This window comes from Atractosteus spatula, chromosome 26 (assembly GCF_055471065.1).
Source record: "Atractosteus spatula isolate fAtrSpa1 chromosome 26, fAtrSpa1.hap1, whole genome shotgun sequence".
Taxonomy (NCBI): domain Eukaryota; kingdom Metazoa; phylum Chordata; class Actinopteri; order Semionotiformes; family Lepisosteidae; genus Atractosteus; species Atractosteus spatula.
This window is the reverse complement of record NC_142731.1, coordinates 5,485,925-5,509,191: the sequence shown is the minus strand read 5'-3', so window position 1 is coordinate 5,509,191 and position 23,267 is coordinate 5,485,925. Positions and strand designations below refer to the sequence as shown.

The window sequence follows — 23,267 nt, the reverse complement described above, 5'->3', positions numbered from 1 at the left end:
CCTTCTTTCCTGCCACTGTGGTGACCCTTCCCCCGAGTCTCCGTGATGTCTTTAAAGGAGAAGAGGAAAAGCACCACCTCCCCCTTCTCGTTCTTAATAGGCACGATGTCCAGCTGGCACCAGAAGGGGGTACCTGTAAAAAAATAGAGATGAAAAAAAAGCCCTTAAAAATCCAGGGGATTATTTTAATACAGAATCTCTTGCATACCTGGCTTTGTTCTTTTTCCTCATTGAAAAACATGATCTTGACGTGCTAAAAAGGCCTTTCTATTCCAGGCTTCAACCACCACTGTGATGCTCCCTTTGACTGCGCCACTGCAAGGGCTTCATTAACGTCTGCTCAGAACATGAGCCGTCGTGCCAGAAGCACAGTTTGAGGGGGCAGGTAAACCTTACGCCTCAAGGCACTGGGCTGAAATCCTGCCAGTTTATTTAAAGCTCTTCAGATGAGCTTTAGTCTTCTGCCACATACTTCCCAATTTAGAAGCAATGCAGCACATGATCAGCACCTTAGCACATCTGGATACATCTCAAAAACAGTCACTAGACTAAAGCTTCAGTAACAACTTCCTGTTACATCAAGCAGGGAAGCTCAACTGTTAGAGCATGAGACTCTTTAGCGCACGAGAAAGAGAACCTACTGTATCCTGAAGAAAACAAAAATAGATATAACACTTATCAACAAGGCTCTCAGGGCTTCTGGGAGATTGGCCCTGGTGTGAGTGTGTTCGTGTCTGTGCATGCCCTGTGATGGACTAGCATCCTGTTTAGGGTATACCACCCTATGCCTGCTGCTTGCTGGGATACGCTCCAGCTCCCTTGCAATCCTGAATTTGATTTGAATTGGATGGAAAATGGATGGATGGAGTTGTTTGATCCCATGAGCACACAGTAGGGAATGGAACAAAGATCTCAAGGGGTCAGGGGTCAGGGGTCTGGAGTCAAAGGTCAGGGGTCGGCCAAGGCGTGGCTGTTGGAGCGTGCAGGAGTCTCACCGTTCTTCTTGTAGAAGCGCACCTCGACCTGGTACTCCTGCCGGCTCTCCAGCGCCTTCTCCATCTGCTGGGACACGTGCTCGCTGGTCTCCGCCCCATGCAGGAAGCGGCAGCTGCAGGTCTTCTGCATGACCTCGGTCCGTGCGAAGCCCGTGAGCTCGCAGAAGCCGTCCGAGCAGTAAACGATCGGGAAGCCCCGGTGCACCTGGGCGTTCCCCAGCAAGAAGTTACTGTCTGTGAGCCGGAGAGGGAGGGACAGAGAGGGAAAAAGTATGGGATGAAAAAGAGGAAAACCATCGGTCACAAGGCAAGCATGCAGCTGGAGTCCGTGCTAGTCAGAGAGAGAGCCAGTAGTGACAAATGGGCTATATGCATATACTGAGAGTCTGCAAAGGTCTAGCAGTCAGGCTTTCTGAAGTCTGCCTAAAGAGCAAAGACATAAGGGAGAGTGGTGTAGAAAACTGAACATTTGGAAATTGAAAAATGCTTCCCACTGCTACACTGAACAGCCCCTGGCTGTTGGCTTTTATTGATTACAGTCATTGTTTTCTATGCAGTTGTGCAGGCAGTATAACCGCTTAGAATGCATGGGGTTGTACAGTATGATGGAGTGACCTATTAATACACCGTGTTACACAATACAGGGCAGGCAGCAGCATGGTGCTCCTGTACCGGGCTCAGCCTGAATTCGAGCTGCTGGATGATGCCAGCGCCGGGGCAAAGGGGCAGACCCACTGCCCCACTACCCACTACCCCACTACCCACTACCCCACTACCCCACTACCCCACTACCCACTGCCCCGAAAAAAAGCATGTGATTCCCTCCTCAGAGCAAAACATATGCCAAGGAACCCAGAATCACAACTCTTATCAGGTCCCATATAATCAGATTGTGAAAAGTAATGTGTGGAATAAGATAACATGAACAGGGCAGGGCTGCTTATTTCATTATTGGCTTGCTGAGCGTTAGAAGAGAACCAGATTTCACTGAGGAGAAGGGAGAAGGACTGTGCACCCCATTTAAAAACCACAGGGTACAATACTGGAAGCTTCAATATAAGGTCATTCAGGCCCCAAACACCACTTTTATTGCATTTTAGAACACACTAACTAATGAAGAAACATTAACAGTAGAGGGCCTGCAGCATTTATTTTGCTTGAATTGGGCATTTAATTTCAAAATCTGGTCCCCAAAGCTTTAAATAGCCCCTTCTGTTTTGAAAACAACAACAACAACAACAACAACCCCTTTCCCGTTTCTTAAAAAGAGACTCTGCCTCTTGTTTTCAAAATGTCAGACGGGGTTTGCAACTTCAAACGCCCAGCTTTCCCAATATGAATGAATATTGGATGCTGGCGGCCCTCCTCGTTAAGATGGGAGTAATTGTTTACTACAGCCCCGCACTTGGGGGAGCAATTAGCATCGCGCTCGCGAAGGGAGCGCTTGGTAGTGTCAGCACCTTTGAGAGAAACAGATTGAAGAAAACTCGGATTTCAGGCGCTTTCTGCCTTGTGTTTTCGGTGGTTTATTTTTAATTCAATAATCCCGAGGAAAGGAGGAGGAGGAGGGAAGGGGGGATTGTAGCGAGTTAAGAGAAGCGACTGTGAGCGGTTGCCAGCTCACAGTGCGAGGCGTTAATTAAACGTTTCTGCAAAGGAAGGGTGTTTGCGAATATGCCCTTAGACCTCTCCAGCGCTCTCATCTTCCGCTGCTGGTGCACCGATGACTCCTTTACCGCCACTCCTGTTACATAACCGTACCTCAGATTTGCTAGCATGTAATTAGTACCATTCTGCTTAAAAATCCTCTCCCCTCTCCCTGTTTCCGAGTGTGAACACTGTTTGGGCTGCATCTCGCTCTCTTGTCATCCCAGCCCTCGGCGATGCAAGATCCGCCCCTCTCAGCGTGCACAGGAGAAGGGTGTAGGCGGGACTCAGAATGGTCCCAGGACGCATCGAGAGTCATTACCCAAGCTACCCTCTTGCTCGAAGCCTGTGTTGAGCCGGTCTCCTGGGTGCGTAATGAAAGCCTCAAAAAATCTCTTGTCAGCAGTCACAAAACTGCTAATTGCCCAGAGCCTGCGAGGAGATGTCGTCGTTTGCCAGCAAAGTCAGACGCGGGGCGAAAGGCCTCATTTTTCGCATTGGGCTTCTAATATCAACTTTTCCTTGCATTAGGTTATCAGTGTTATTTTAAGAGAGAGGCTTCCAAAGCCAGTCCACTTTCTGTAAATTACTGATCAGACTGATCTTGCGCCCCCTGATTACAGTATCACCTGACCAATCACCATCTTGGAATCAGGTCAGGTGACTGAGGACAGCCCCTCATCCTCAACAGCATTCTGGGGAATGTGGTTCAGAAGAACCTCTTTCATATCATCCCATATGGGTTCATAGATGGCCGACACTAGTCCAAGATGTAAAGGAACAGTTCACAGTTCCAAACTGGGTTGTTAGCAAAACACTATGGGAAAGGCATTGCATGCATACAACCTGCCTTATACAGCCTACCACAACAGGACCAATCAGGTGAAGTTTAATTGTTAATTCGTGCCCTGTTTTTGAAGGTGCTCTGACGCTATCAGATAGGTTGGGTGATGAGGGAATTTTGCCGTCATCCCGTCTGTAAAATCAAAAGGAAGCTAACTAAGCAGAAACAGGACAGACAGCCAGAAGTGTGACTTGTCAGTCTGTTTCTGAAAAGGTTCTCTGAATAACCCCCATCCCAACACAAGCTGCACAGCGTTTCCAGAAAATGTGCCAAGGTATATGAATAATAGCTAAATTAGCTAAATATAGACCTCCCCAGCGCACAGGGCCACGATGGCTGTCAAATACGAGTTACAGGGGTTTTAACAGTGAGAAGAGCTGTCAGATGGGTTCTTAACCACAAAACTGTTCACTACTTAAACATAATGAACTGTCAGCTTTATTTTTTTATTTCTCCATTTAAAACAAAATACTTTATCGCATGCCAGTGTTAATGACACAGCAGGGAGTACCCTTTGGCCTGTGTCACAGGAATACCTGCCTTCCCAGTTTCATCGGGCTGACAGTGGTTTATTGATCTTGCAGCCAAACTAGGACAGTTTCTAATTGGCTGGCTGGGGCCACTGCCTGCCCTCACCTATAACCCCAAAAGATGAGTCAAACAGTCATTAATTCAGTGAGTCCCTGAGAGTAATTTGCACAACTTTTGGCTTCTGTCATTATTTCTCTCCCCTTTCAGCTTCATTCCTATCCCTGTTGGAGGTTTAATGCAGTGGTACTGGGCTTATGCAGAATATATATTTTTATAAATTACATACTGTATATACTGTAGCACTTTTCATCGTGAAGGAGGCCCATGTGTCTTTTTGTATAGGCGAGAACCAACAGTAATTCATCCTGTACTGAAATGCTCCAACCACATGTGTGATCCCAGCAGTCCCACTACACATGAGAGCAGGCAGGGAAGTAAGAAGTGGCTTCACCGATTGAATTAAGAGGCAATATTTTTTAGGTAGGCCAGTATATGCAAGACCATGGTGCAGATTAGCTAGGACTCTCTCAGCCTTAGCCTTACAAACAGTGCCAAGTGATCTTTAATAACTAGAAAGAGAGAACCTCACTTTAGTGCCTCATGTGAAGGACAGCAGCTCCTATAGTACAGTGTGCCTGGGTCATCATTTAGTCTCTGGGTTTTGCAAATTGCCACCCAGACAGAAGAGCACCACCTACTGGTCCCACAACACCAACAACAGGGGCAACCTGCATTTTATTCAGAGGTCTCCTAACTATCCACTAGTTAATGCCCAGGCACTGCCTTGCTTCACTTCAAAGAAAGAGGGAATTCTGCTGTCACATTCTGCTGAAATCTCTCCAAAACAAGTTCACGTTTTCCAGATATACACTAGTGCTGGGCTACTTACGTTTAGTACAACCTAATTGCTATACTGATCCCGATAATCATCAAATAATTAAAGAGTCAGTTGTAAAATAATTCAAAAAATGGATTGTCAGAGTCTGTAGCTGAATAGTTCCCCTCTAGATATTCATGGTGTCAGCTGAATTCTGATTGCTTGTATGGGTGCCGTAAATACAGTATAATACACAGGTCTTCATTGTAATCATCTTAGTAAATGCAAATCAGTAAATGCTGAAAGAGACATAGTAATTATTATGTGTGCAATTATTAGTAAACGCAAGGCACACATAATCCTAGTGTAAAAAAACGGCAAAAGCTGTACTGCATAGCAAGATAATCCCAAATTAAACAGCCAAGATGGTGCCAGGGAATATTGTTCTTGGAGAGGAGTTAATGAATAAACCTGCAACTCTTCTCTATCTCTACAGGCAAATAAAAATGACTCGATCGGGGGGTATTAAGAGGACCAGATGGACTATTAAGTTAGTCCCTGCTTAGGGCTCTAAAATTCCTGAATGGGGAAGGAAAATAAATGAGAGAGAATTGTCCATAAGCCTTAAGCCAACAGCCTCCCCAAACTCCTTCCTGCTTCTAAATAATTGCCTCAACTGGGGTGGCAGTGGACCCAGATTGCCCGAGTGGCAGTGGCTCACAGATTCACGCTTTGGGAAGGTACGGAAAAAACAAAAAGAGGAAAAGAAGATAGGATGCCCAAAAAAGTTGAGTAGCATAACTACCAGTGACAAATGCCAGCTCTGGAGGCTGAATGTGTAAGGCAGCCTGATGCAATACAATAGTCCACGGCATTACCTTGACAACAGCTGCTCTCCTCACCTCACACGCTGCAAGCCTGTGCCATCGTGCATGAATACGTGGTGAGAAAGTAGGCCTCCAGGACCAGAATTTATTTATTCATTTGTTTTGAATTAATATAAGTTGTAGTAGTTTCCTGTTGGGTACTCACAAAAGGGCTTGTCTTCATTTTCCCATTTGAGTTTTTGTTAGATAAATATAAATGGTCACACAGAGTATAGAAATGATCAGAGAACAAAAAAAGGGTGCGATATGGAAAGGGGCATGTACTGTATTTGCACGGGATTTAATTTGTAAAAATCCTGGAAAGGGGGTGGGATACATGCAGAGCACTGGAACAAAGAATCAGAAAGCACAAATTCTCCATTCCGGGAAACAGCAGCCAAATGTGAACATCATGTCCTACACATATATGATGCAGTCTTATAATTTACTCTTAAAACGCACATGCCAGTCAAGCAGCGTTCAATTCAGCTGTTAACATTTCTAATTTACTGCGTCCGTAAAACCACTGTAAAAAGTGATTTTCCTCACAGCAAAGTGAGGGAACGGACAACGTTAGCAGCCATTAAAAATGGTGACATAAGAAGAAATAACATTGAATTACCAGTACATAAATACAATTGAAGGTGCAGGGGAAGTAAGAACTGTGATAAAAAAATCCAAGTGATAAAAACTGTCCCCTTTGTGGTTCAGAAAAGCCAGATTTAGCAATCTCACAGCTGATTTCTATCCCATATTAATTTTTCTAAATATAAAGTGTTACATAACTTTTGGGGGACTGAGTTAAAACTCCAATTAAAGTTTCAGTCTCATGCCCTTTCCTTTTTCGTCAGTTTCATCATGTGCTCTAGGACTGATGAAGACGGACTCGAGGTGCTGAGCTGGCCTTTCACTCTGGAGCGGTGCAGCCGGGTGTCAGTCACATGTCACTATGTAAGCAAGCAGGACAGCCCTGGAGTGACCACACTGTACAAACAGACATGTGAGGAATTCATGGCTCTTAAGCCTCAGGGTTCATCTATCATTGAGCACAGAGGACAAGATGAGAAGATGACTAGAAAATTAAATTCGGAATTGTAGGATGACACAACAGTGATTCACGTTTGGGTATAACTAAAACACAGAAGTAAGACTTCTTTGTACAGAACAGGGAAGCCACCCCAATCCTAACCTTCTCATAATTCAGAAATGATATTTTCATAATCCTGGTTAGCATGCCTTCAAGGCTGTACCAGGGGTTGCAATTTTAATCCAGCGTCTTGCTCTCAAGGGTATGCTTTCAATCAAACCCTAAAAAGTGGCATTATGGGGGTCCATTTCAAGATAACCTTTTCTCCCTTCTTCCCAAGATGCAATAGCTACACAACACAGGCTTCACCCATGATGCTCACGACTAATTAATTAAGCACTAATTAACCAGATTATGAGTCCCTAAATGGGCTCGGTTAAGGAATGAGCAACTCAGCTGCAATGGAACCCAGAAGATACTGAGGTCACCCAGACCAAGATTGGGAAGTTCTGCTTAACTGGTTGAGACACTTAAGAATCCCCTGTTGTTGAACTGCTAATAAAAACCGGAATGGACTCCAAGGCTTCAGAGGTATCCAACCTGACTGCAAAGAACCACACTAGACACATCCAGCCGTGCTCCTTGCCTGTTGTGGCCAGGACATCTCAATGACAGAATGGTTCCCCATGAGATATATTTATCCCTCAGAAAACTGTCCTCCTAATCTAGTTTTTATGAGCTACTCTTTGAAAACCTGTCCCACTGGACTCATTTTCCCCATTTTCAAATTCCCCCCCTTGGCCTTTACTGTGGCCTCCAAATCGTCCACATCTACAGTATGATGGGCCTGCACTTGCCCTGCGATGGACTGGTGCCCTGTCCAGGGTGTACCCTGCCTTGCACTCGCTGCTTGCTGGGTATGCTCGGTTTCCCACAACACCGTATGGTATAAAGTGGTTTGGTAAATGACATGACAATGTATGCGTTTTCGCTTGGCAAATTAATTTTTTTCATTGTTACATTGCTGTGCTCTTTATTACATGCAGTATAGCAATGTCATTTTCCCTTGACTACGCTACTAATTGGTAACTTGGCACTGCATGCAGAAGAGCAGATATTTTTCCTGTGTTGATGTTATCCAATATACAGTACAAAGACAAAAAAGAGATGGCAACATTAAGAGATGGCAATGAAATAAATTATTAAAGGGGTATGTGAAAGGATGAAAATGTGACCCAAACGGATCAAATTTCAGTCGAACTCAATTAGTGCTGTCTGTTCATTTAATGAGCACTCATTTCTGGTATAGACCAGCTTAAGCTTCTTTTTAACTGAACTAAAAAGCCACTCTAATGACCGTGTCTCTCTCATCTGCAGAACCTTCAGCACAGAGAAAAGGTTGCCTTATGGAATGGGAAAGACTGTCAGGTGTGACCTGGATGCTGTTTAACCCTGCTTCTTCTGGAGATACACTACTGAAAAGGTGAGTGATCAGCAGACTACACTGACAGCCTGACTGACAAGAGGCTCCTCATTATTCCAGTTTCCTTGTGGAGTTCCATGTTTCAGAGATTCAAAGCTTGCAACAGCTACAATAAATGAGAGCACATCTGACAGAGAAAGTCAGAGTGCTTGTAAAATCAGGTTTTTAATCATTGCTTATAAAACTTTAAAATACAAACATGTTTTGACAAAAAACAGATTTTTTCTAACACTATGTGATTGAGGGGTGGCACTGTGGCACAGTTGTTAACATTGCGGCTGTGTAGTGCTGGGGCTCTGGGTTCAATTCCGGACCTGCTATCTGTATGGAGTTTGTACAGTATGTTGTGTGGGTTTCCTCTGTTTTTTTCTCCACAGCAAAAAAAAAATACCATGAGGCTAATTGGCTTCTGGGGAAAACTGGCCCTGGAGTGAATGTGCATCTGTCTGTCTAGCGATGGACTGGTGTCCTGTCCAGGGTGTACCCTGCCTTGTGCCCATTGCTTGCTGGGATAAGCTCCAGCTCCCCCTGTAACCCTGAATCAGAAGAAGCAATTTGAAAATGGATGGATGGATATACGAGTTTTTCTTTGATTTAACCTGAAATAAACACGCTGTGAATCTACCAAGGAGGCTTCCAATAAGGGGCCCGCCGACCACGACAGTCTAACGAAGCAAACGCAGGATGGTGCCCTTGTCCAGCCTGCTGTCAATTGAAAAGGCATCGCCTTTAAGATCACCTGCCAGAGATGGTGGCTTTTCTTCCTTCCTCCTGCTGGGAGAGCGGTTGTAGCGAGAGGTCACAACTGCGGCGATTCACGCCTCCTCCCACCACCTGCTCTCCCTCTAAATAACACGGAGCAGCCCGACTTCACAGCCAGCCCATATGGGCAAGGCTGCGCCACACGCCACAAACCGCACACCAGCCTCAGGAAGGACATCCATCTCGGCGCAAAGGCAAGATGTTCTGAGCTCGTCCGAAACCCAGGAGATCAGAGCTCTCCTGCGGTCAGTCCTGGGTGCTCCAGCACACAGGTGTTTTCTGTAGCACAGGGCACTACCAGCCTTTTGTGGTTCAACCACTTTCAGTAAGGATCCAAACTGTTTCTGATTGTTGGTGTGAGTGCCTTCAAAGGGACTGTCTCTATTCTGCATTCCAGGGAACAAACACATGCTGTAGCTACTTATTCAAATTCAGGCTGAAGAGGCATCGTTAGTAATCTTCAAATGCAGCATTTAATCGCATGACATGATAATCAAATGTTGTGGAAAAAATTAACCCTGTCTTTCTTTCGCAGGCAACTGTCAGCCTGTGAGGCAAGAGACATGTTCCTGTCTAGGGGTCTTCTGCCGTAGGACTGACTGGGTACTAATGGGTAAATAACAGGCTTGTAAATTTGAGAATTTTACAGGAACACAAAGTAAGCTGATTTAATATTGAATGTATATTCAGTGCTCAAATACATCCATTCTGCACGGTTTTTCTTATGAAAAATACTTTCTATATAAAATCTTTTTCCTCTTCCACTGTTTATTGGTATATTTCAACTGAAAATGCATCTCTTTCGGTTTGCGTGTCAGTCCTGGTGTGAAATTCTACAGGGTCAGGGTTCATTTAGATGTCCTCTATCTACTGCAAACTGTCAGTCCAGCCACACTCTGGCAGTTTCTTACAAGAAGTCACACAAAAACCAGAACAACAATATAAAAAATATCCAGGGAGATGTTCTCCTGGAGCAGCTGTAAAGACTGCATATATTCCATAACTTATGAAAATACATGAACAAGGATTTTAAAATAGTAAGTCATATCATAAAAAGAGGATAGGCCAAATCTTTCAGGACTTAGAGGTACATTCAATCAGAGGTTAAATAAATCACATCAATCTTGATCAATAACTAGTTCAATAAAATAAAACGTTTCAATGGAAACCAGAGTTGCAGAGCACCAGTATACAAAGTATTCATAACTCAGACATCCGAGACACACAGCTTGAAAGTGTGCATGTCTACTTACAAGTGGCCAGAATATCCTTGAAAGAGCAGAGTTAGTTTTCTCCAGACAGGTGTATAACATACTGTATGATGTACATGGTTTGTCGCTAAGGTGCTCAATCACATCGTTATAGGCAGCCAAACGGGTGTGTTCAAAATCAAGACAGGATCTGGTGGAAAATAAGTGTGGTTTGTTCAATTGATTTTTTTTTATTTTTGTGAATGTATCTGAAAGTAAACTGCCTTTAAGCTGGAGTTATTCCGCATGATTGTTTTTCAGTTTTTGTTTTTAATGGTCTGGCTTTTTGAAAGCTGAGGGTTATAATGATCTTTCGGTAACCTCTCTGTTTAAAATAACTGCTCCAGCACCACCAGTCAAACTGCTTTTAACATGTCGCTATGGAAACACAATGAACAGGAAATCAAATCTTAATTTCTCTATGTAGAAATGATCAATGCTGTCGTGTTAACAATAGGACTTATGGGTTTGTCATTTTATTTTTTTAGAATTTTCCCCCTCTGCGGCTTCTTAATTTCAGAGCTCAGGAAAGGATTACCTCCTTAGCATGTACAAACCTGACATGATTAGGGTTTGGTTGCTGTCTGTAGTAGGATGTCTGCTTTCAGTAACTCCAGATCACGTCTGACAAACCTAAATAAATGTCCAAGCTGCCCTCTCATCAGTTTTGGTTTGCCCTGGACATGATGCTTTGTGGATTTTCCAACAAGATATGCTTTACATTTAGTGGCTGTGGGCAACATTATTCTTTATATATTATTCTTTAATATGGCCAGATAGGCTATATTACTACACAAAACTACAGTATACTGTGTTTCCTGCATACTTGCTTTCACCTCTCAATAACTGACCTCTGCTACTATCATGTTACTCCAATCCTAACCTCTTTTTGACTAATGTTCTCCTTAGTTTTTCTTAAAGTTATGAGCTTAGCAAGAAAATATGTTCTGTCTTTATTTCCATCTTTAACTCCTTATTAGTTATAATAAGGAACCATAATGAAACATTCTATTATCTCTTCCTTAACGTAAAGTCTGAGCTGAATTGTGATTCAGTATTGCCTTTAGCATGTGTACATTTAATAAATTTCTAATTACAGCAGTCTGAAATGTTCAAGTTCACCCAGTCCAGTTAAGGCAGACATTGAACAGAGACTCCTTAGTATTGTTATATATCAAGTTACAACAATGGAGGAGAATTCAGATAACTTCTAATTTTGTGAGAATTGTTGTGCTCAGACCCCCTTACGTATGTTTATAAAAACAGTATTTAGTCTGGGGCAGGTATAAGCTCTTCAAAAATGGGAATACAAGAATAGGGTATTTTCCCATGTGCTTTAAAAATAAACCTATTCCAGCTGAGCTATATAAGGATGATGAAGGCAAACAAGACAATGACAATAATTGACCGTCTCAGTTTCCCCTCAGCCTTATGAACTGAAGAAAGAGCTGAAGAGATCAGACCAGCCTCAGTATGGACTCCTAACACTGGGTAAGAAACAGGCTCCAGCACCAAACCTGATAATGACAAAGATTTGAATGGTGGACAAAATTCTTTGCAAAAAGCAAATATTTAACGCCAGGTTTAAAACATTTTTTGGATGGCCTAATAATTATCAAAAATAAGTAGGCAGTGCTTGAATACACACTAAGTGAAGGGTGCCGAATGCAGATCTAATTTGGAGAGGTAATTAGCACCTTTTTACATATGCAAAATGTTATTTCAGCATTTGGAGGTGATAAACAGGTGCTCATATAACACATTCATCATCTTTGTAGGTTCTTCGAAAGAGCAGGTAAAAATTCTTCATATAAAGAACCACAGTAAAAATCCTGTATCTATCTTTGCTTAGGGTACTCTTTTTTACTTCCTGCTCCGTCCCTAAGCAGTCTTACCTGTGTGTGTGGTTGTGCGTCATTTTAATCTCTCTTAGCATATTGCAGGAAAAGACTGGAGAACCAGAAGATTTTTTTTTCCAAAAGCTACAAAGGTCCGAGGATGTGACCTTTTTTATTCCACATTTGCAATGGTCTCATCATTTGCATTGCAAACATCCCTAAAACCTCGAAATCACGCCCACGTTTGTGATTAAAGTGAAGCATGTTGTTGAGCTTTAGTAGCTAGAATTCATACATTAGCACCACATCCTCCAGGCAGGCGTAGAATCAGCATTTTTGACAATCAAATGCATACGCATCATAATGTGTTCTAATCCCACCAAGTTTCCTTCAAAAACAAAATTGAGCGCTAAACTTGTCATAGCAATTGAAACTGCTAACCACATTCATAATGCAATAGGCTGTGAATGCCTACATGCTCAAAACCGGCAGTCTGATGCGACACTAACAGAATTACGTTAAGTAACATAACAAGCTTAATTTATTTGTGTGATTTCTGCCGGCGTATACAGTACGTGCAAGGACCGCTGCTAATTTCTATCACTGTTTGAATATCTCTGGAGATCCGGTTGCCCGGGCAACCAGGAAAACTATTTTCAGCCTTTACAGAGTTCACCCCGCCTGCTCCTATTGTATGTTGCTCGCACAAAATTGAACAGCAACACTTAAAAATTGTCAAGGGCCATGCTAGTGCAGAGCTGGACCAACATCCCCAGCTCCTACAAGACCCCCTTCTGCAGCGCAATTATGCAACAGTAAGTGCTGTGAATTTGAACATCAGAACTGCTGTGACCTCAGTTTGTAATTACACACAGAAGGTCTCCTTTCTGATCCCCAGGGAAACATTATTACAAGAGAGTGCATGCAAGGTTTAAGAGTTTTGTGTTGGTTAAGTAAAGCTGCTTGAGATGCACAAAAAGAAACACATGATATATGAGAAAATACTGTATGCTCATGTCCACAAAAGAGAGTGAGTGGGGTGGGAGATGGTTTCAGCCTCTTTTCAGTTTGTTTTATGATCTGTTCTTGCACAACAGATTCAGCTTTGACAAATTCCCTCATTCCTCACCTAAAACTGCAACGTCCTTATTGTCTTAGTAACCCAAGTCTCTTTCTCAGCAGCTTTTTGTAGCCAGATCTGTAAGAGAATCCCAGTCTATTCAGGTTTTTGAAATCGTGCCATGTCATTTGAACATCACCTTACAGTGCCAAAAAAATGGGCTTTGCAAATAAAATTTCTCAAGGTATTATTACTGCTATGTTCACAGACATATTTACAATCAAACAGTCTAAAGCACCTTTGTTGGGTACAAGATGAAAAACTGGAATCTATCATTTGAATGGACAGGAAAAGTTTATTTTTTATATACACTCTAGCCTGTGTAACAGACCTATTGCAAGATGCAATAGCAAGATGATTCTTTCAGAAGCTTTGAGCTTTGATGGTCTTTAGAGGTTATACAGTCTGTCCTGAGCAGAAACCTGCATGTTTCTCTCTTCAAAGAGTGACTACAGGTGAAGTTCTTTAAACATGTAGCCTTTCAGTAATTTGACAAATTTACGGTTTTACAAATTGAGGAGTTTGTCCCTTTCAGTATCACTGAATCAGTTTATCCGTCATAAGACTTAATTCATGGCTTAAAAGATATTATTCTGTGATCATGATCAAAACTGTTCAAAAAGGGATTTGGGGGAAAAGAGAAGAAAAAAAAACCCTAAAGCTGGTCTTGACTATAAAAACCATTTACTGTATGTAAGAAATTACAGAAATGTGTCTCGTCTCCTTAGCAAAAAAAGGTGAATGAAATTTAACCTACAATATGAGGTCAGGCGCAGAGTCCTGAAGCAAAGACTGCAAATTCTAATTGGATACTTCCAGTATTTCAGCATCAAGTAAAATCACACTGAAGGTCAGGATTGCGATGTATAACAAATAAAGACAAATTATTTTTGGTTCCATTTTGCATGCAGTGTGAAAGATTCCCTCTTCCATCATTTTTTAAAAAAAGTTTTTGTTTTTTTACTTCATTCAAAAAGTGTTAGCTCTGCCTTTAGAGTCACATTTTTTTCACCCAGCCCTCCACAACATTTAGCATCTGTCTTCCCTAATCCTATTAACTGTCTAGCTTGAGACATTCAAATCCAATCCAAAATCACCCCCCCACCCCCCCAAAAAAAAATACACTATTGTTTCACAGTCCCACAAGCCTTCTACCCTCTTTTGGTCTGGGCAACAGAAAAGCACTTTACTCCTCATGATTCACACCGCTATTTTTATCAGTACAATATAACACCAATCTGGTTGCTTGGTAGCATACAGATTTTAATAAACTACAGTTGCAAAAATTAATTTAGCTTTTAATGTTCAAGGCACCGCTAGTCTTGTATAACTCACATCTTAGAAAAATAAAAGCAAAAAGATTACTAAACTTATCTGGACTCAGTGCATTTTGTTAAAAAATAAACATTGTAATGTAAAATAAAGCAGCATGAACTTCAGCTTGAATAGTGTCTGACCATTAGGCTACCAGCTGGCCCAATAATCAATTAAATACTTTTGAGACAGAATGGGTCTTTAAACTGTAGTGCTTCTTACTAACTGTGTGCAGAGTAACATTACAGAAGGATTTTCATGAATCCAATCATTTTAGTTTATTTGCAGTTGCCAGTATTGCAATATTGCATTATATCTCATCAATAAATGAATCTCTCAGAGCAAACCAGTAAAACTGACAGGCTCTCCAGTAAGTCTCAATGGTGGTAGGAATGGTGGCTGGTACCTGGTGGCTAGTAGGAATTAAGCAACAACATTCGTTTACAAAGCGTGGCAATTATCAAATAGAGCGGTCACCATACTTGTCACACATGATCTTTTTTACTAGACTAATGACTTTCTAATGACTAATGTCTTGACTGGAATCCTGTGGCACACAGGTCACTTTGTTTTGCAAAGCCTTGTTTCACCAATGTAAGGTCTTCCAGGGGAATTTCGAGGTCAAAGGTAATTCTGTGGCATTGATTAGATGGGAATCCTCCATCAGAGTCAGGAGAGGCACTCTGGGAGACTTCCAAAGAGAGAGCCACAGACAAAGTTGCAAGCCATGCTAAATTGCACCAAAATCATCAAGGAAATCATGCGACTATTTCACATTGGGTAGAACAATTAAGAAAATGCATGATGTGGGTCAATCTTCAAACTACTGGTTGGAGCCTTGAATTAGGATCCCAACATCAGACTGAAGACCAAAACGGAATGACTTTTACTACTGAGCCAGTAATACCAGATTTACTCTGTCATTTACTACAATCCATAGAACTTTCCTCTGCATGAGTCTTTGCATGCTATGTTTAAGCATAGCATGAGAAGATACAGTTGCATGACTGAATGAATTAACGATTTCCACTAAAATGGACCAGAAAAGATTTACATCAAAGGCACAAGCAGAACAGAAATGGCCCCAGTAAGGTATCCAAGGTCAATAGCTTCCTGGCATTTTAACGAGGAAGAGGAAGAGCACATTGCACATTGGCAATCACTCCACAATGCTGACACATACCCTTACGGTGTGGATTAGTGGAGTGTTTGATGTCACCGAACGCCAGCAGGTACTTGGCTTTGATGGCACCGGACGCTACCCTTCGGCTGAAAGCCAAGAGAGGGTTCATCCCAACTCTAACCCGAGTGCTGCTCAGACAACTATAGGCCACCACACACAGCTGCACTTTGATACCACCAGACCTTTGACCAAAACAAGGACCTGCGACATTTGTGTATCCTCTTTTCCCTAGAGTCCATCATGCATCTGCTGGATTCAAGACACGTGATGTTGGATCTGGGTGACCGGAGAACAATGAGCTGTGTTACTGATATCCCCTTTTACTGTTTTATCAGTTGTACTTGCGTTGCAAATCCCAGCTGGTGGATATAAGCGGTACATGCACATCTAGGAATGATGACAAGCACACCATGACTTTTACTATTGATGACACTGGACCAGGTTTGAAGAGGTTGGAACAGCAGTCAGATAAAACAGATACTTCTAGTGCTCCTAAGTTGTTCAGTGACCACCCAGTTGAGTCTGGGCTACAGTGATAGTCAGAGATGGAAAGGGAGAACCATGGGGTTTAGAGACAGATTGCTGGATGGGCTTGAGCTGCTTAAGAGGTCCTCAACACAGCTGCAAATTCATCTCCTGCCAGGATACCTTCCAGCTTGCAGGGCAGCCAGTGAGAAGAACATCATTCTTCCGGTCAACACTGCAGCTCCTATGGAGGTACGGAGGACTTTGTGAATGGAGAGATGGTGTGGGACAGCGAGAAACAAGCCCATTTAGGAGGAAAGCAGGGTTGTACTAGGACACTAGGTATCAGCAATTCCAGACTGGGGCGATTTAAGATAAAAGCAATGAACGATTCCAAATTTGAAAAAAAATCATTATTCTCTCCGAGAGAAATACAACAATTAGAATTCTTTATATAGACTATGCTCATTTTTGTGTTCTACTAGATCCCAGTGCAGATACCCCTCAGCCCCCCCATCTCTCACTTCCCACCTCCCAGTGGTTGTGAGGGTAACTCGAAGCAGGGGGGGCCATGCAGTCTTTAAACCCACAAGGCTGTTAGCTGTCCCCCAGTGTTTTAAACTGTATTATAGAGGCTGCAGTAGGTACCATAAAACCTGGTCATGATGCTCTGTCATTATTAGCACAAACGCCAGGAAATTAATTCAATTACAGAGCAATTGTGTTCATTCTGAACTAAAAGCTGTTCCTCTCCCCCCGGAGAAACAATGGTCCTTTACGATTGCCAGAGAAAAAACAGAACCCTTTGTGGGTTTTGTACGTCTGCTTTATTAGAGAACTAATGGTCCTGTCAAGCAGTTTGCCTCATTTGTGGGGGCAAGGTATTTTTAGATGTGAAGCTGAGATTGCATTACTAATCTGTTTTTTTTTTCATAAACAAAGGCATGGGATTAAGTTCAAGTGTTCAACCTGTTTGGGATTTGGAACTTTTTCTTAGGCTAAAATGCAAATAGTAAGAATAGTGTGAAGATAAACTTGATCTTCCCAGTTTTAAGGGCTCTTTTGCTTTGCCTACTGGGTTTTCTTCAGGAAGTACTGTAGTTTTCTTCTGCACGCTAACCCCCTACTTCATATTCCTGCATATTAGACAGGCAATAGATACTGCAATGACTGATCTTTCTGTAACAAAGCTACTCTGCAAATCTATGCCCACATTTAGAAAAGACAACATCAGCTCAAGATACAGAAGTATTGCTTGTGCATTTTGAGAGATAAAGTAAAATTCATATCTAAGCAAACAAGCAAATGAAAGTGCTTTGCTTATCTACATGTAACAAACCACTGATAGACTTCAAAACCCAAAGCGCACATTTTGTCTGCATGTGAAAGCTTGGTTTATAGAGATACTGTACTTAGTCTTGTTTTTAATCCAGCTCTTCTGAAGAATAGCTTGTCACATCTGAACGCCTAGAAAATCTTTGTAGGTTAATAGGTCTAATCATGTAGCACACAAATCCTTTCTAGCACAGAATGAAAGTAAAAATAAAACCTGTGAATTACAAATCAGATGGAAATTCCACACAAATATATAAGCCCAGAAACTGAAAGATAGTTTCTTACTTTTTTGCCCAAGATGCATTGTCATGAGCAGAAATAGCTTTGCCAATTTAATTAGTTTTTACAGCATTTTACAAGTAAGCAGAGAACAAATAGAAAAAGGAATTAAACAAAAGCATTTAAAGCCTAATAACGAGGAGGTGCAGAACCGCAGAATTAAAGCCATTTGCACCATTACCGATTGTGCGACTTGTGCTCAACATTAGATTCACTTCACAATCATTGTCTTCTAATCAGGTCATTAGATACGCTTGTTTTCACTCACATACATACTGTACTCATAGGCAAGTTACCACATTACCTCATTTTCAATCGTATCACCACCAAACCCGAAGAACAAAACTAGGTAACATTTTCTCAGAACCCGTAGTTTTGAAAATATAGGTTAAAAATAATTCAGTGGTACTGAAGAGAAACCAAACTGTTTAAGGTTTTAGTCAACACAGGAAGGCAGAATCTTCATATCCCAGGGAATCTAATTGGCAATTCTGTCTTGACATCCCAGGAGGTCACTTACAGGTTCAAAACAAGAGACGACTCCCAGCACAGCCCTGCAAACTGTTCAGTTTTGTTCCTCAGATTTGAAAATGGTGCTCTCAAACGTACAAGAACCTCCTGTATTTCCTGTTCTTCACAAGGCTCAGCTTGTGTTTCTTATTTTAGCAAATATTCCTAGGCTACTTTAGACTGAATTCAAGTTTTGTATAGATTGACAAAAGTCGGCTAATTACATTTCAGTGTACAGTATAAATTGCTTGTATAGCAAAAAAAAAAGATGCTTCTTACTATAATAAAAGGGTGCTTGGAGAATCGAGAAACTGAAATTCTAGATGGTACTAAACCTCTTCTGCAAAAGAATTATTCTACTATTGAAATTGAAACAAAGTGTACAAAATGTAGTGGAACTTTCTTTCCCATGCTGCAAAGATTAAATATACTGCAGTCTTATTTCTGGCTACTGTACTGGGAACATGCCACATTCTGACTGCCGGTCACTGTCAGCAGATTAAAAACCAAGTGGAAACTGTGAAAAATTAAAATCGAAAAAGTCCAAAAAAAGACAGATGATCAAAACTATGCAGAATTTAGCACAGTATTACAAAATATTAATCCCTGGGGTATTAGTCTGTCTGAACAGATGACTAGCTTTTGGGAAATCGTCATGAAGAGTTTGGTTTCACGTGAATATTTGACATTTTTCAGATAAAAGTAGCACAACACCTTGGGCCCTTGCGAAGTCATAAAGAGGAAAGGTACTTACGGGTTCCATCAAACCTGGTTGCTATGGTATCCAGAAAGGTGTTCTGAGGTGCCAATAGCCCCTTCATTACAGGCATGTTTCCCCTTGGTGAGAACAGCAGGTGAACGCCGCAGAATTACTCCATCCGAACAGCGGGCAACTCGGACCAGGGACTGCTGGGTTCGGGGGGAAGTGCGCGGCAGCACGCGGAAGGTGGCACATCACCTTCCAGCGCCACACACACGCACCTCACCTCATTCTCCTCACTCTTTCCCTTTCAGGGGGAACAGGAGGTTCCCGGGCTGTTTCATCAGAGTCCGGCTCAGGGGGGGCTGTGCAGCATCTTTCAGCGGAGTCTTGTCAACTTGGGCAGGGGAACCCTCTGTCTCCATGCTGCTTCATTCCTCAGGCATGGCTCTACTCCTTACTCTCTCTCTCGCTCATTGGGAAGCTGCTACAAAGAGCAAGTGCATTTTCTCAAGCTTTCCCTTTCTGCCTCTCTCTCTCTACTACACTCCCACTTTCATCCACTCATAATCCTATAGTTTTCCACCAATGAGGCAGGCTCAAACAGACACACACACACTTCTCTATAGAAACCTACCCCCAATAGGGTACAGCCAGGAGAATAAGAACTCTTGCATTTTAAACAACAATTATAAGAGCCAATGGTATATTATTGCAACTAGAATTTGTTAGCAGAGGATTTGCATGGAAAAGATTCTGACAGAATTACCTTGCATTTTCTCTTGGGACTGCAATTTTACAGTACCTACCAGAGAACCACTGTTCAGTGACAGTGAAGAGTTTCCAGAATTCAACAGTGAGTAATTTAGTGGCGTTTAGAATTTCCACAGCAAGATTTGCATCCAACCACAGACTTAGTCAACCAATGCTCCAGCAAAAGATTGTTTCGTACCTGTAACAAGTTTTTTTTACTATTATTAACCAAAAAAAGTCATTAAAGAGAACAACAACAAAAGCAAAACAAATATATAACAATTTAAATTCTCTAAACCCCCTAGTGCTAATCCCTCTAATCCCGAATTTTGGTAATCGGGCAAGAAAAACACGGATCAGAGTCGTGTTTTCTACTTGTGATTCTTCAGAAACAAGACAACCTTGAAAAAACGGTGGGTCACCTTACGTTGCGTCCGGGCGGTTTAGAAATAAAAACAAGATGCCAGATAAGCGCAAAAAAACAAACGAACAACGTTGTAATTATTCTCCGGAATTTATCAGAAGAAAAGGTTCGGTCGTCTCAATGGATCCCTGCTAGTGCAGGTCCTTATTTCTAACTACTCTATACTGTACCGGTGCCCTATCCCGTGTACCCCCGTGAGAATCTGTATCCCCCCCCGCACAGACACGCATGCCGGGGGGCTGGAGTGCGACAGTTTGAGCTGCAGTCTCACCGGGACCGAGCTGAGATACTGCGATAGAGAAAGAGAGGCACGGGGCGCGCTGGCGACTGATTCACGAACACTAGCCGGCACGGGCAGGGGACGCGGAGCCCCTTTCCCCCTGGAGCCGCTTTTCAGCAAAAGATCCCTCTGACTCTCCTACAGGCAGTTCCGTTTAATTAATTTTTAATCGGCCTCTTTGTACTGCCTCCTTGTATCGCTTTGTATAGTTTGTCAGCAGTGAGGGAAAATTCATAATACATAGCCCTCCTCCACCCGCATCCCCCAGACCCCCAGCTGAGTAATGACGGCTTTCTCTGTGCACAGGAGCTCAGGTGCGGGGTTAACTGAGGTTACTCTGTGCATCAGCGGGGTTGCTGCAGGTTTTCGACTAGTACTGTATATCGCAGGACACAAGAGCAACAAACTCCTTAAAACAAAACAGAGTTATCACTTGCGTCACACTAATTCATTTATCATCAGTGTTTCAGAGACAGGTCAGGAATAGACAGCCTTGGATCTTTCATTCCAGGTCCCTTACAGGACTTTTTTCCTTCTAAATGGAATAAATCCCGAATCCTTCCGAAACTTTTATTCGCAAAGTACAAGATATACAAGGAATTTCTCTTGCCACAGGCGTCGACATAAGTTCCGATAAGGTAAAACTAACAAAAAAGAAATCTACACATAAAAAACAATCTCAGTGATATGTACGATTTAAAAGTCTATACAGCTGAGTAATAAAATGTACAGTGGATATTGTGTATATTTACAGAAAATAATCGGTAGGGTGTGGCCGGTGAGAAGTGTCAGAGCGCCCTCTGGAGAGGTGGTGGAAACCACTCCTGGAATGGCGAGCCAGAGGTCGGCTCTGCACGACCTGCTCAGCGATCCAGCGGTCAAGGTCGAGGGGCCTGTGCTCCCCGAGCGATTCCAAGCCCTCCTTCAGCTCGGCACGCCGGCGCTGGCAAGAGTGACGCCCAGTCTTCGGCCGTGGCACGCGTTCCCAAGAGGATCTCTGGGTGGTGGGGGGGGGTTAGGGGTGCCAGTCTTTTTCCAGCAGCTGACGGACCTCCCAGGAGGTCCTTGGGGAGATCCTGTGTGCGTCCTACGCACACGGCCGAGGCGCCTCCGTCTCCGGCGAGCGAGGACGCAGCGCAGACGGCGGAGATGGAATTCTCTTGATATTCCAGATCCCAGAAGGGACAGGGGGAGAATCAGGGATTCTTCCATTGAGTCATCAATGGGGATTCTCTCCAAGAACAGAAACTCTGAGGTGGGGGGATAACGGGACAAAGCAGCCCAAGGCCTGGGAACCACCTTGTGCAGCTTAGCTGGAGAACTTCAGGAGGGAACAGATCCCGAAACATCACATTCAAGCTCTGTGTGGTGGGAACAGAACCAGGGGGCATAACAGGAAGCCAGCTGGAGGAAGATAACGTGGGCACCTCCTCACACATCAACAGATCAAAGTACAAAGTAATGATGACGATGGGGGCTTTGTTAGGATATGTCAAGGGTAGGTTTAATGAAGTTAAATAAAGTTTAAACAAACTTTTGTTTTAATTTCTGTGGTTTCAAAGATGTTATCACATACTTTTCAAAGGCTCCCCAGCGGTTGTCATTCGATTTCCACAAAAATGTCATTTAACATTTCCTGTTGAGCAATCGAGACCGTCATCGCAGGGACAATTAACAGACGACAGTCTGACTTGAGTTGTCCCGCACATTAAATTTTCCATCCTTTTAAATCCCCAGGGTCAACCAAGATGCACCAGTCAAGATACCCATTCTTTTTACACAAAATAAAAAAATGGCCATTTTGCTGGTGCATTACTCCTGAGGCATGCACATCTATCATAGCCAAGGACTGATTCACACCCCAGGAGCCCCACGCTGCCTTACAGGAGTTAGCAGTGATGTGAGGAGTGATGCATCTCTCCCTGACTCAATTGCAAGTTCACAGGGGCATAGTAAGTTCTGAGGAGCTGCTGCTAAAAGACAAGCTGGCATCACTCTGGCTGCCTCAAACACATCCAAATCCATTGCAGCTTAGCCAATGGTACACCAGAACGTCGCCACAGGCAACTCAAAGATGTCATACTTATAACTCAGAACATGCTACTGCTCTGCAGTTTTCTGTAGCCAAGCTCTTAATCAGCTAACACAGTAATTGATCTTAAATTGGACAGATGACTATGGTTACATGGAATCTAAAAATGAGTGAACTAGAGAACTCTGTACCATCTGAAGGGCTGTGTGCTTCAGGAATAGGGTGCACCAATCCCCTGTCTAAACTACGGACAGAACAGGACATTTTCCCCATCGTGAAACTGAGCAATCATCTGCCCGCGAGGAAAAACTCATCAAGTGACTTTCTCATCCTTCCATCAAATTACATCCTCCCACGGGGAAGCTTGGGAAACGATGCCGAGCTAAGACCTCCTGTGAGAGCCAGAATATCAGCTACTCATCTCTCTTCCCTGTTATCTCGGGGATGGTTAAGAAGATTCCATAAAGACTTTTTGGCACGCTGCTGACACATGCAACAGATGTACTGCCATTATGCAGCACTGATTACATCGCTAAATGCCAGAACACGGAACCTTGCAGAAGTATTCACTCTTATTTTATTACACCCTCCACCGCCCCCCACCTCAGGTTACACAAGACTCAGCATGTGGCAGTTTGACCAGAAAAGCTTCCAGAGATCCCAAAATAAAACCTTTTAAATTTACAGACATTTTACATTAGATGTGTAAGTAGCCAGTAGTGTGGTAGGTTGCTTCTGCGGAGAAAATGCAAGAAGCAAACGTACTGCTGTCAACTCCAGCTTTCAGTAGGGCTCCGTTATACACTTCAATT

The 23,267-nt window shown here is 42.8% G+C and overlaps 1 protein-coding gene across 1 annotated transcript in view; it reads right to left on the bottom strand.

The window, feature by feature from the left end:
* kcnh4a (potassium voltage-gated channel, subfamily H (eag-related), member 4a) overlaps window positions 1-3,131 on the bottom strand; it is a 32,148-nt gene extending 29,017 nt beyond the window's left edge. The window contains exons 1-4 of the mRNA XM_088905950.1: window positions 3,068-3,131; window positions 2,388-2,455; window positions 996-1,326; window positions 2-133 (exon numbers count right to left, since the gene is read on the bottom strand). Coding sequence (XP_088762076.1) covers window positions 2-133; window positions 996-1,326; window positions 2,388-2,455; window positions 3,068-3,131 — 595 coding nt within the window. The remainder of the gene's footprint in view (window position 1; window positions 134-995; window positions 1,327-2,387; window positions 2,456-3,067) is intronic.
* Between the last annotated feature and the right edge of the window lie 20,136 nt (window positions 3,132-23,267).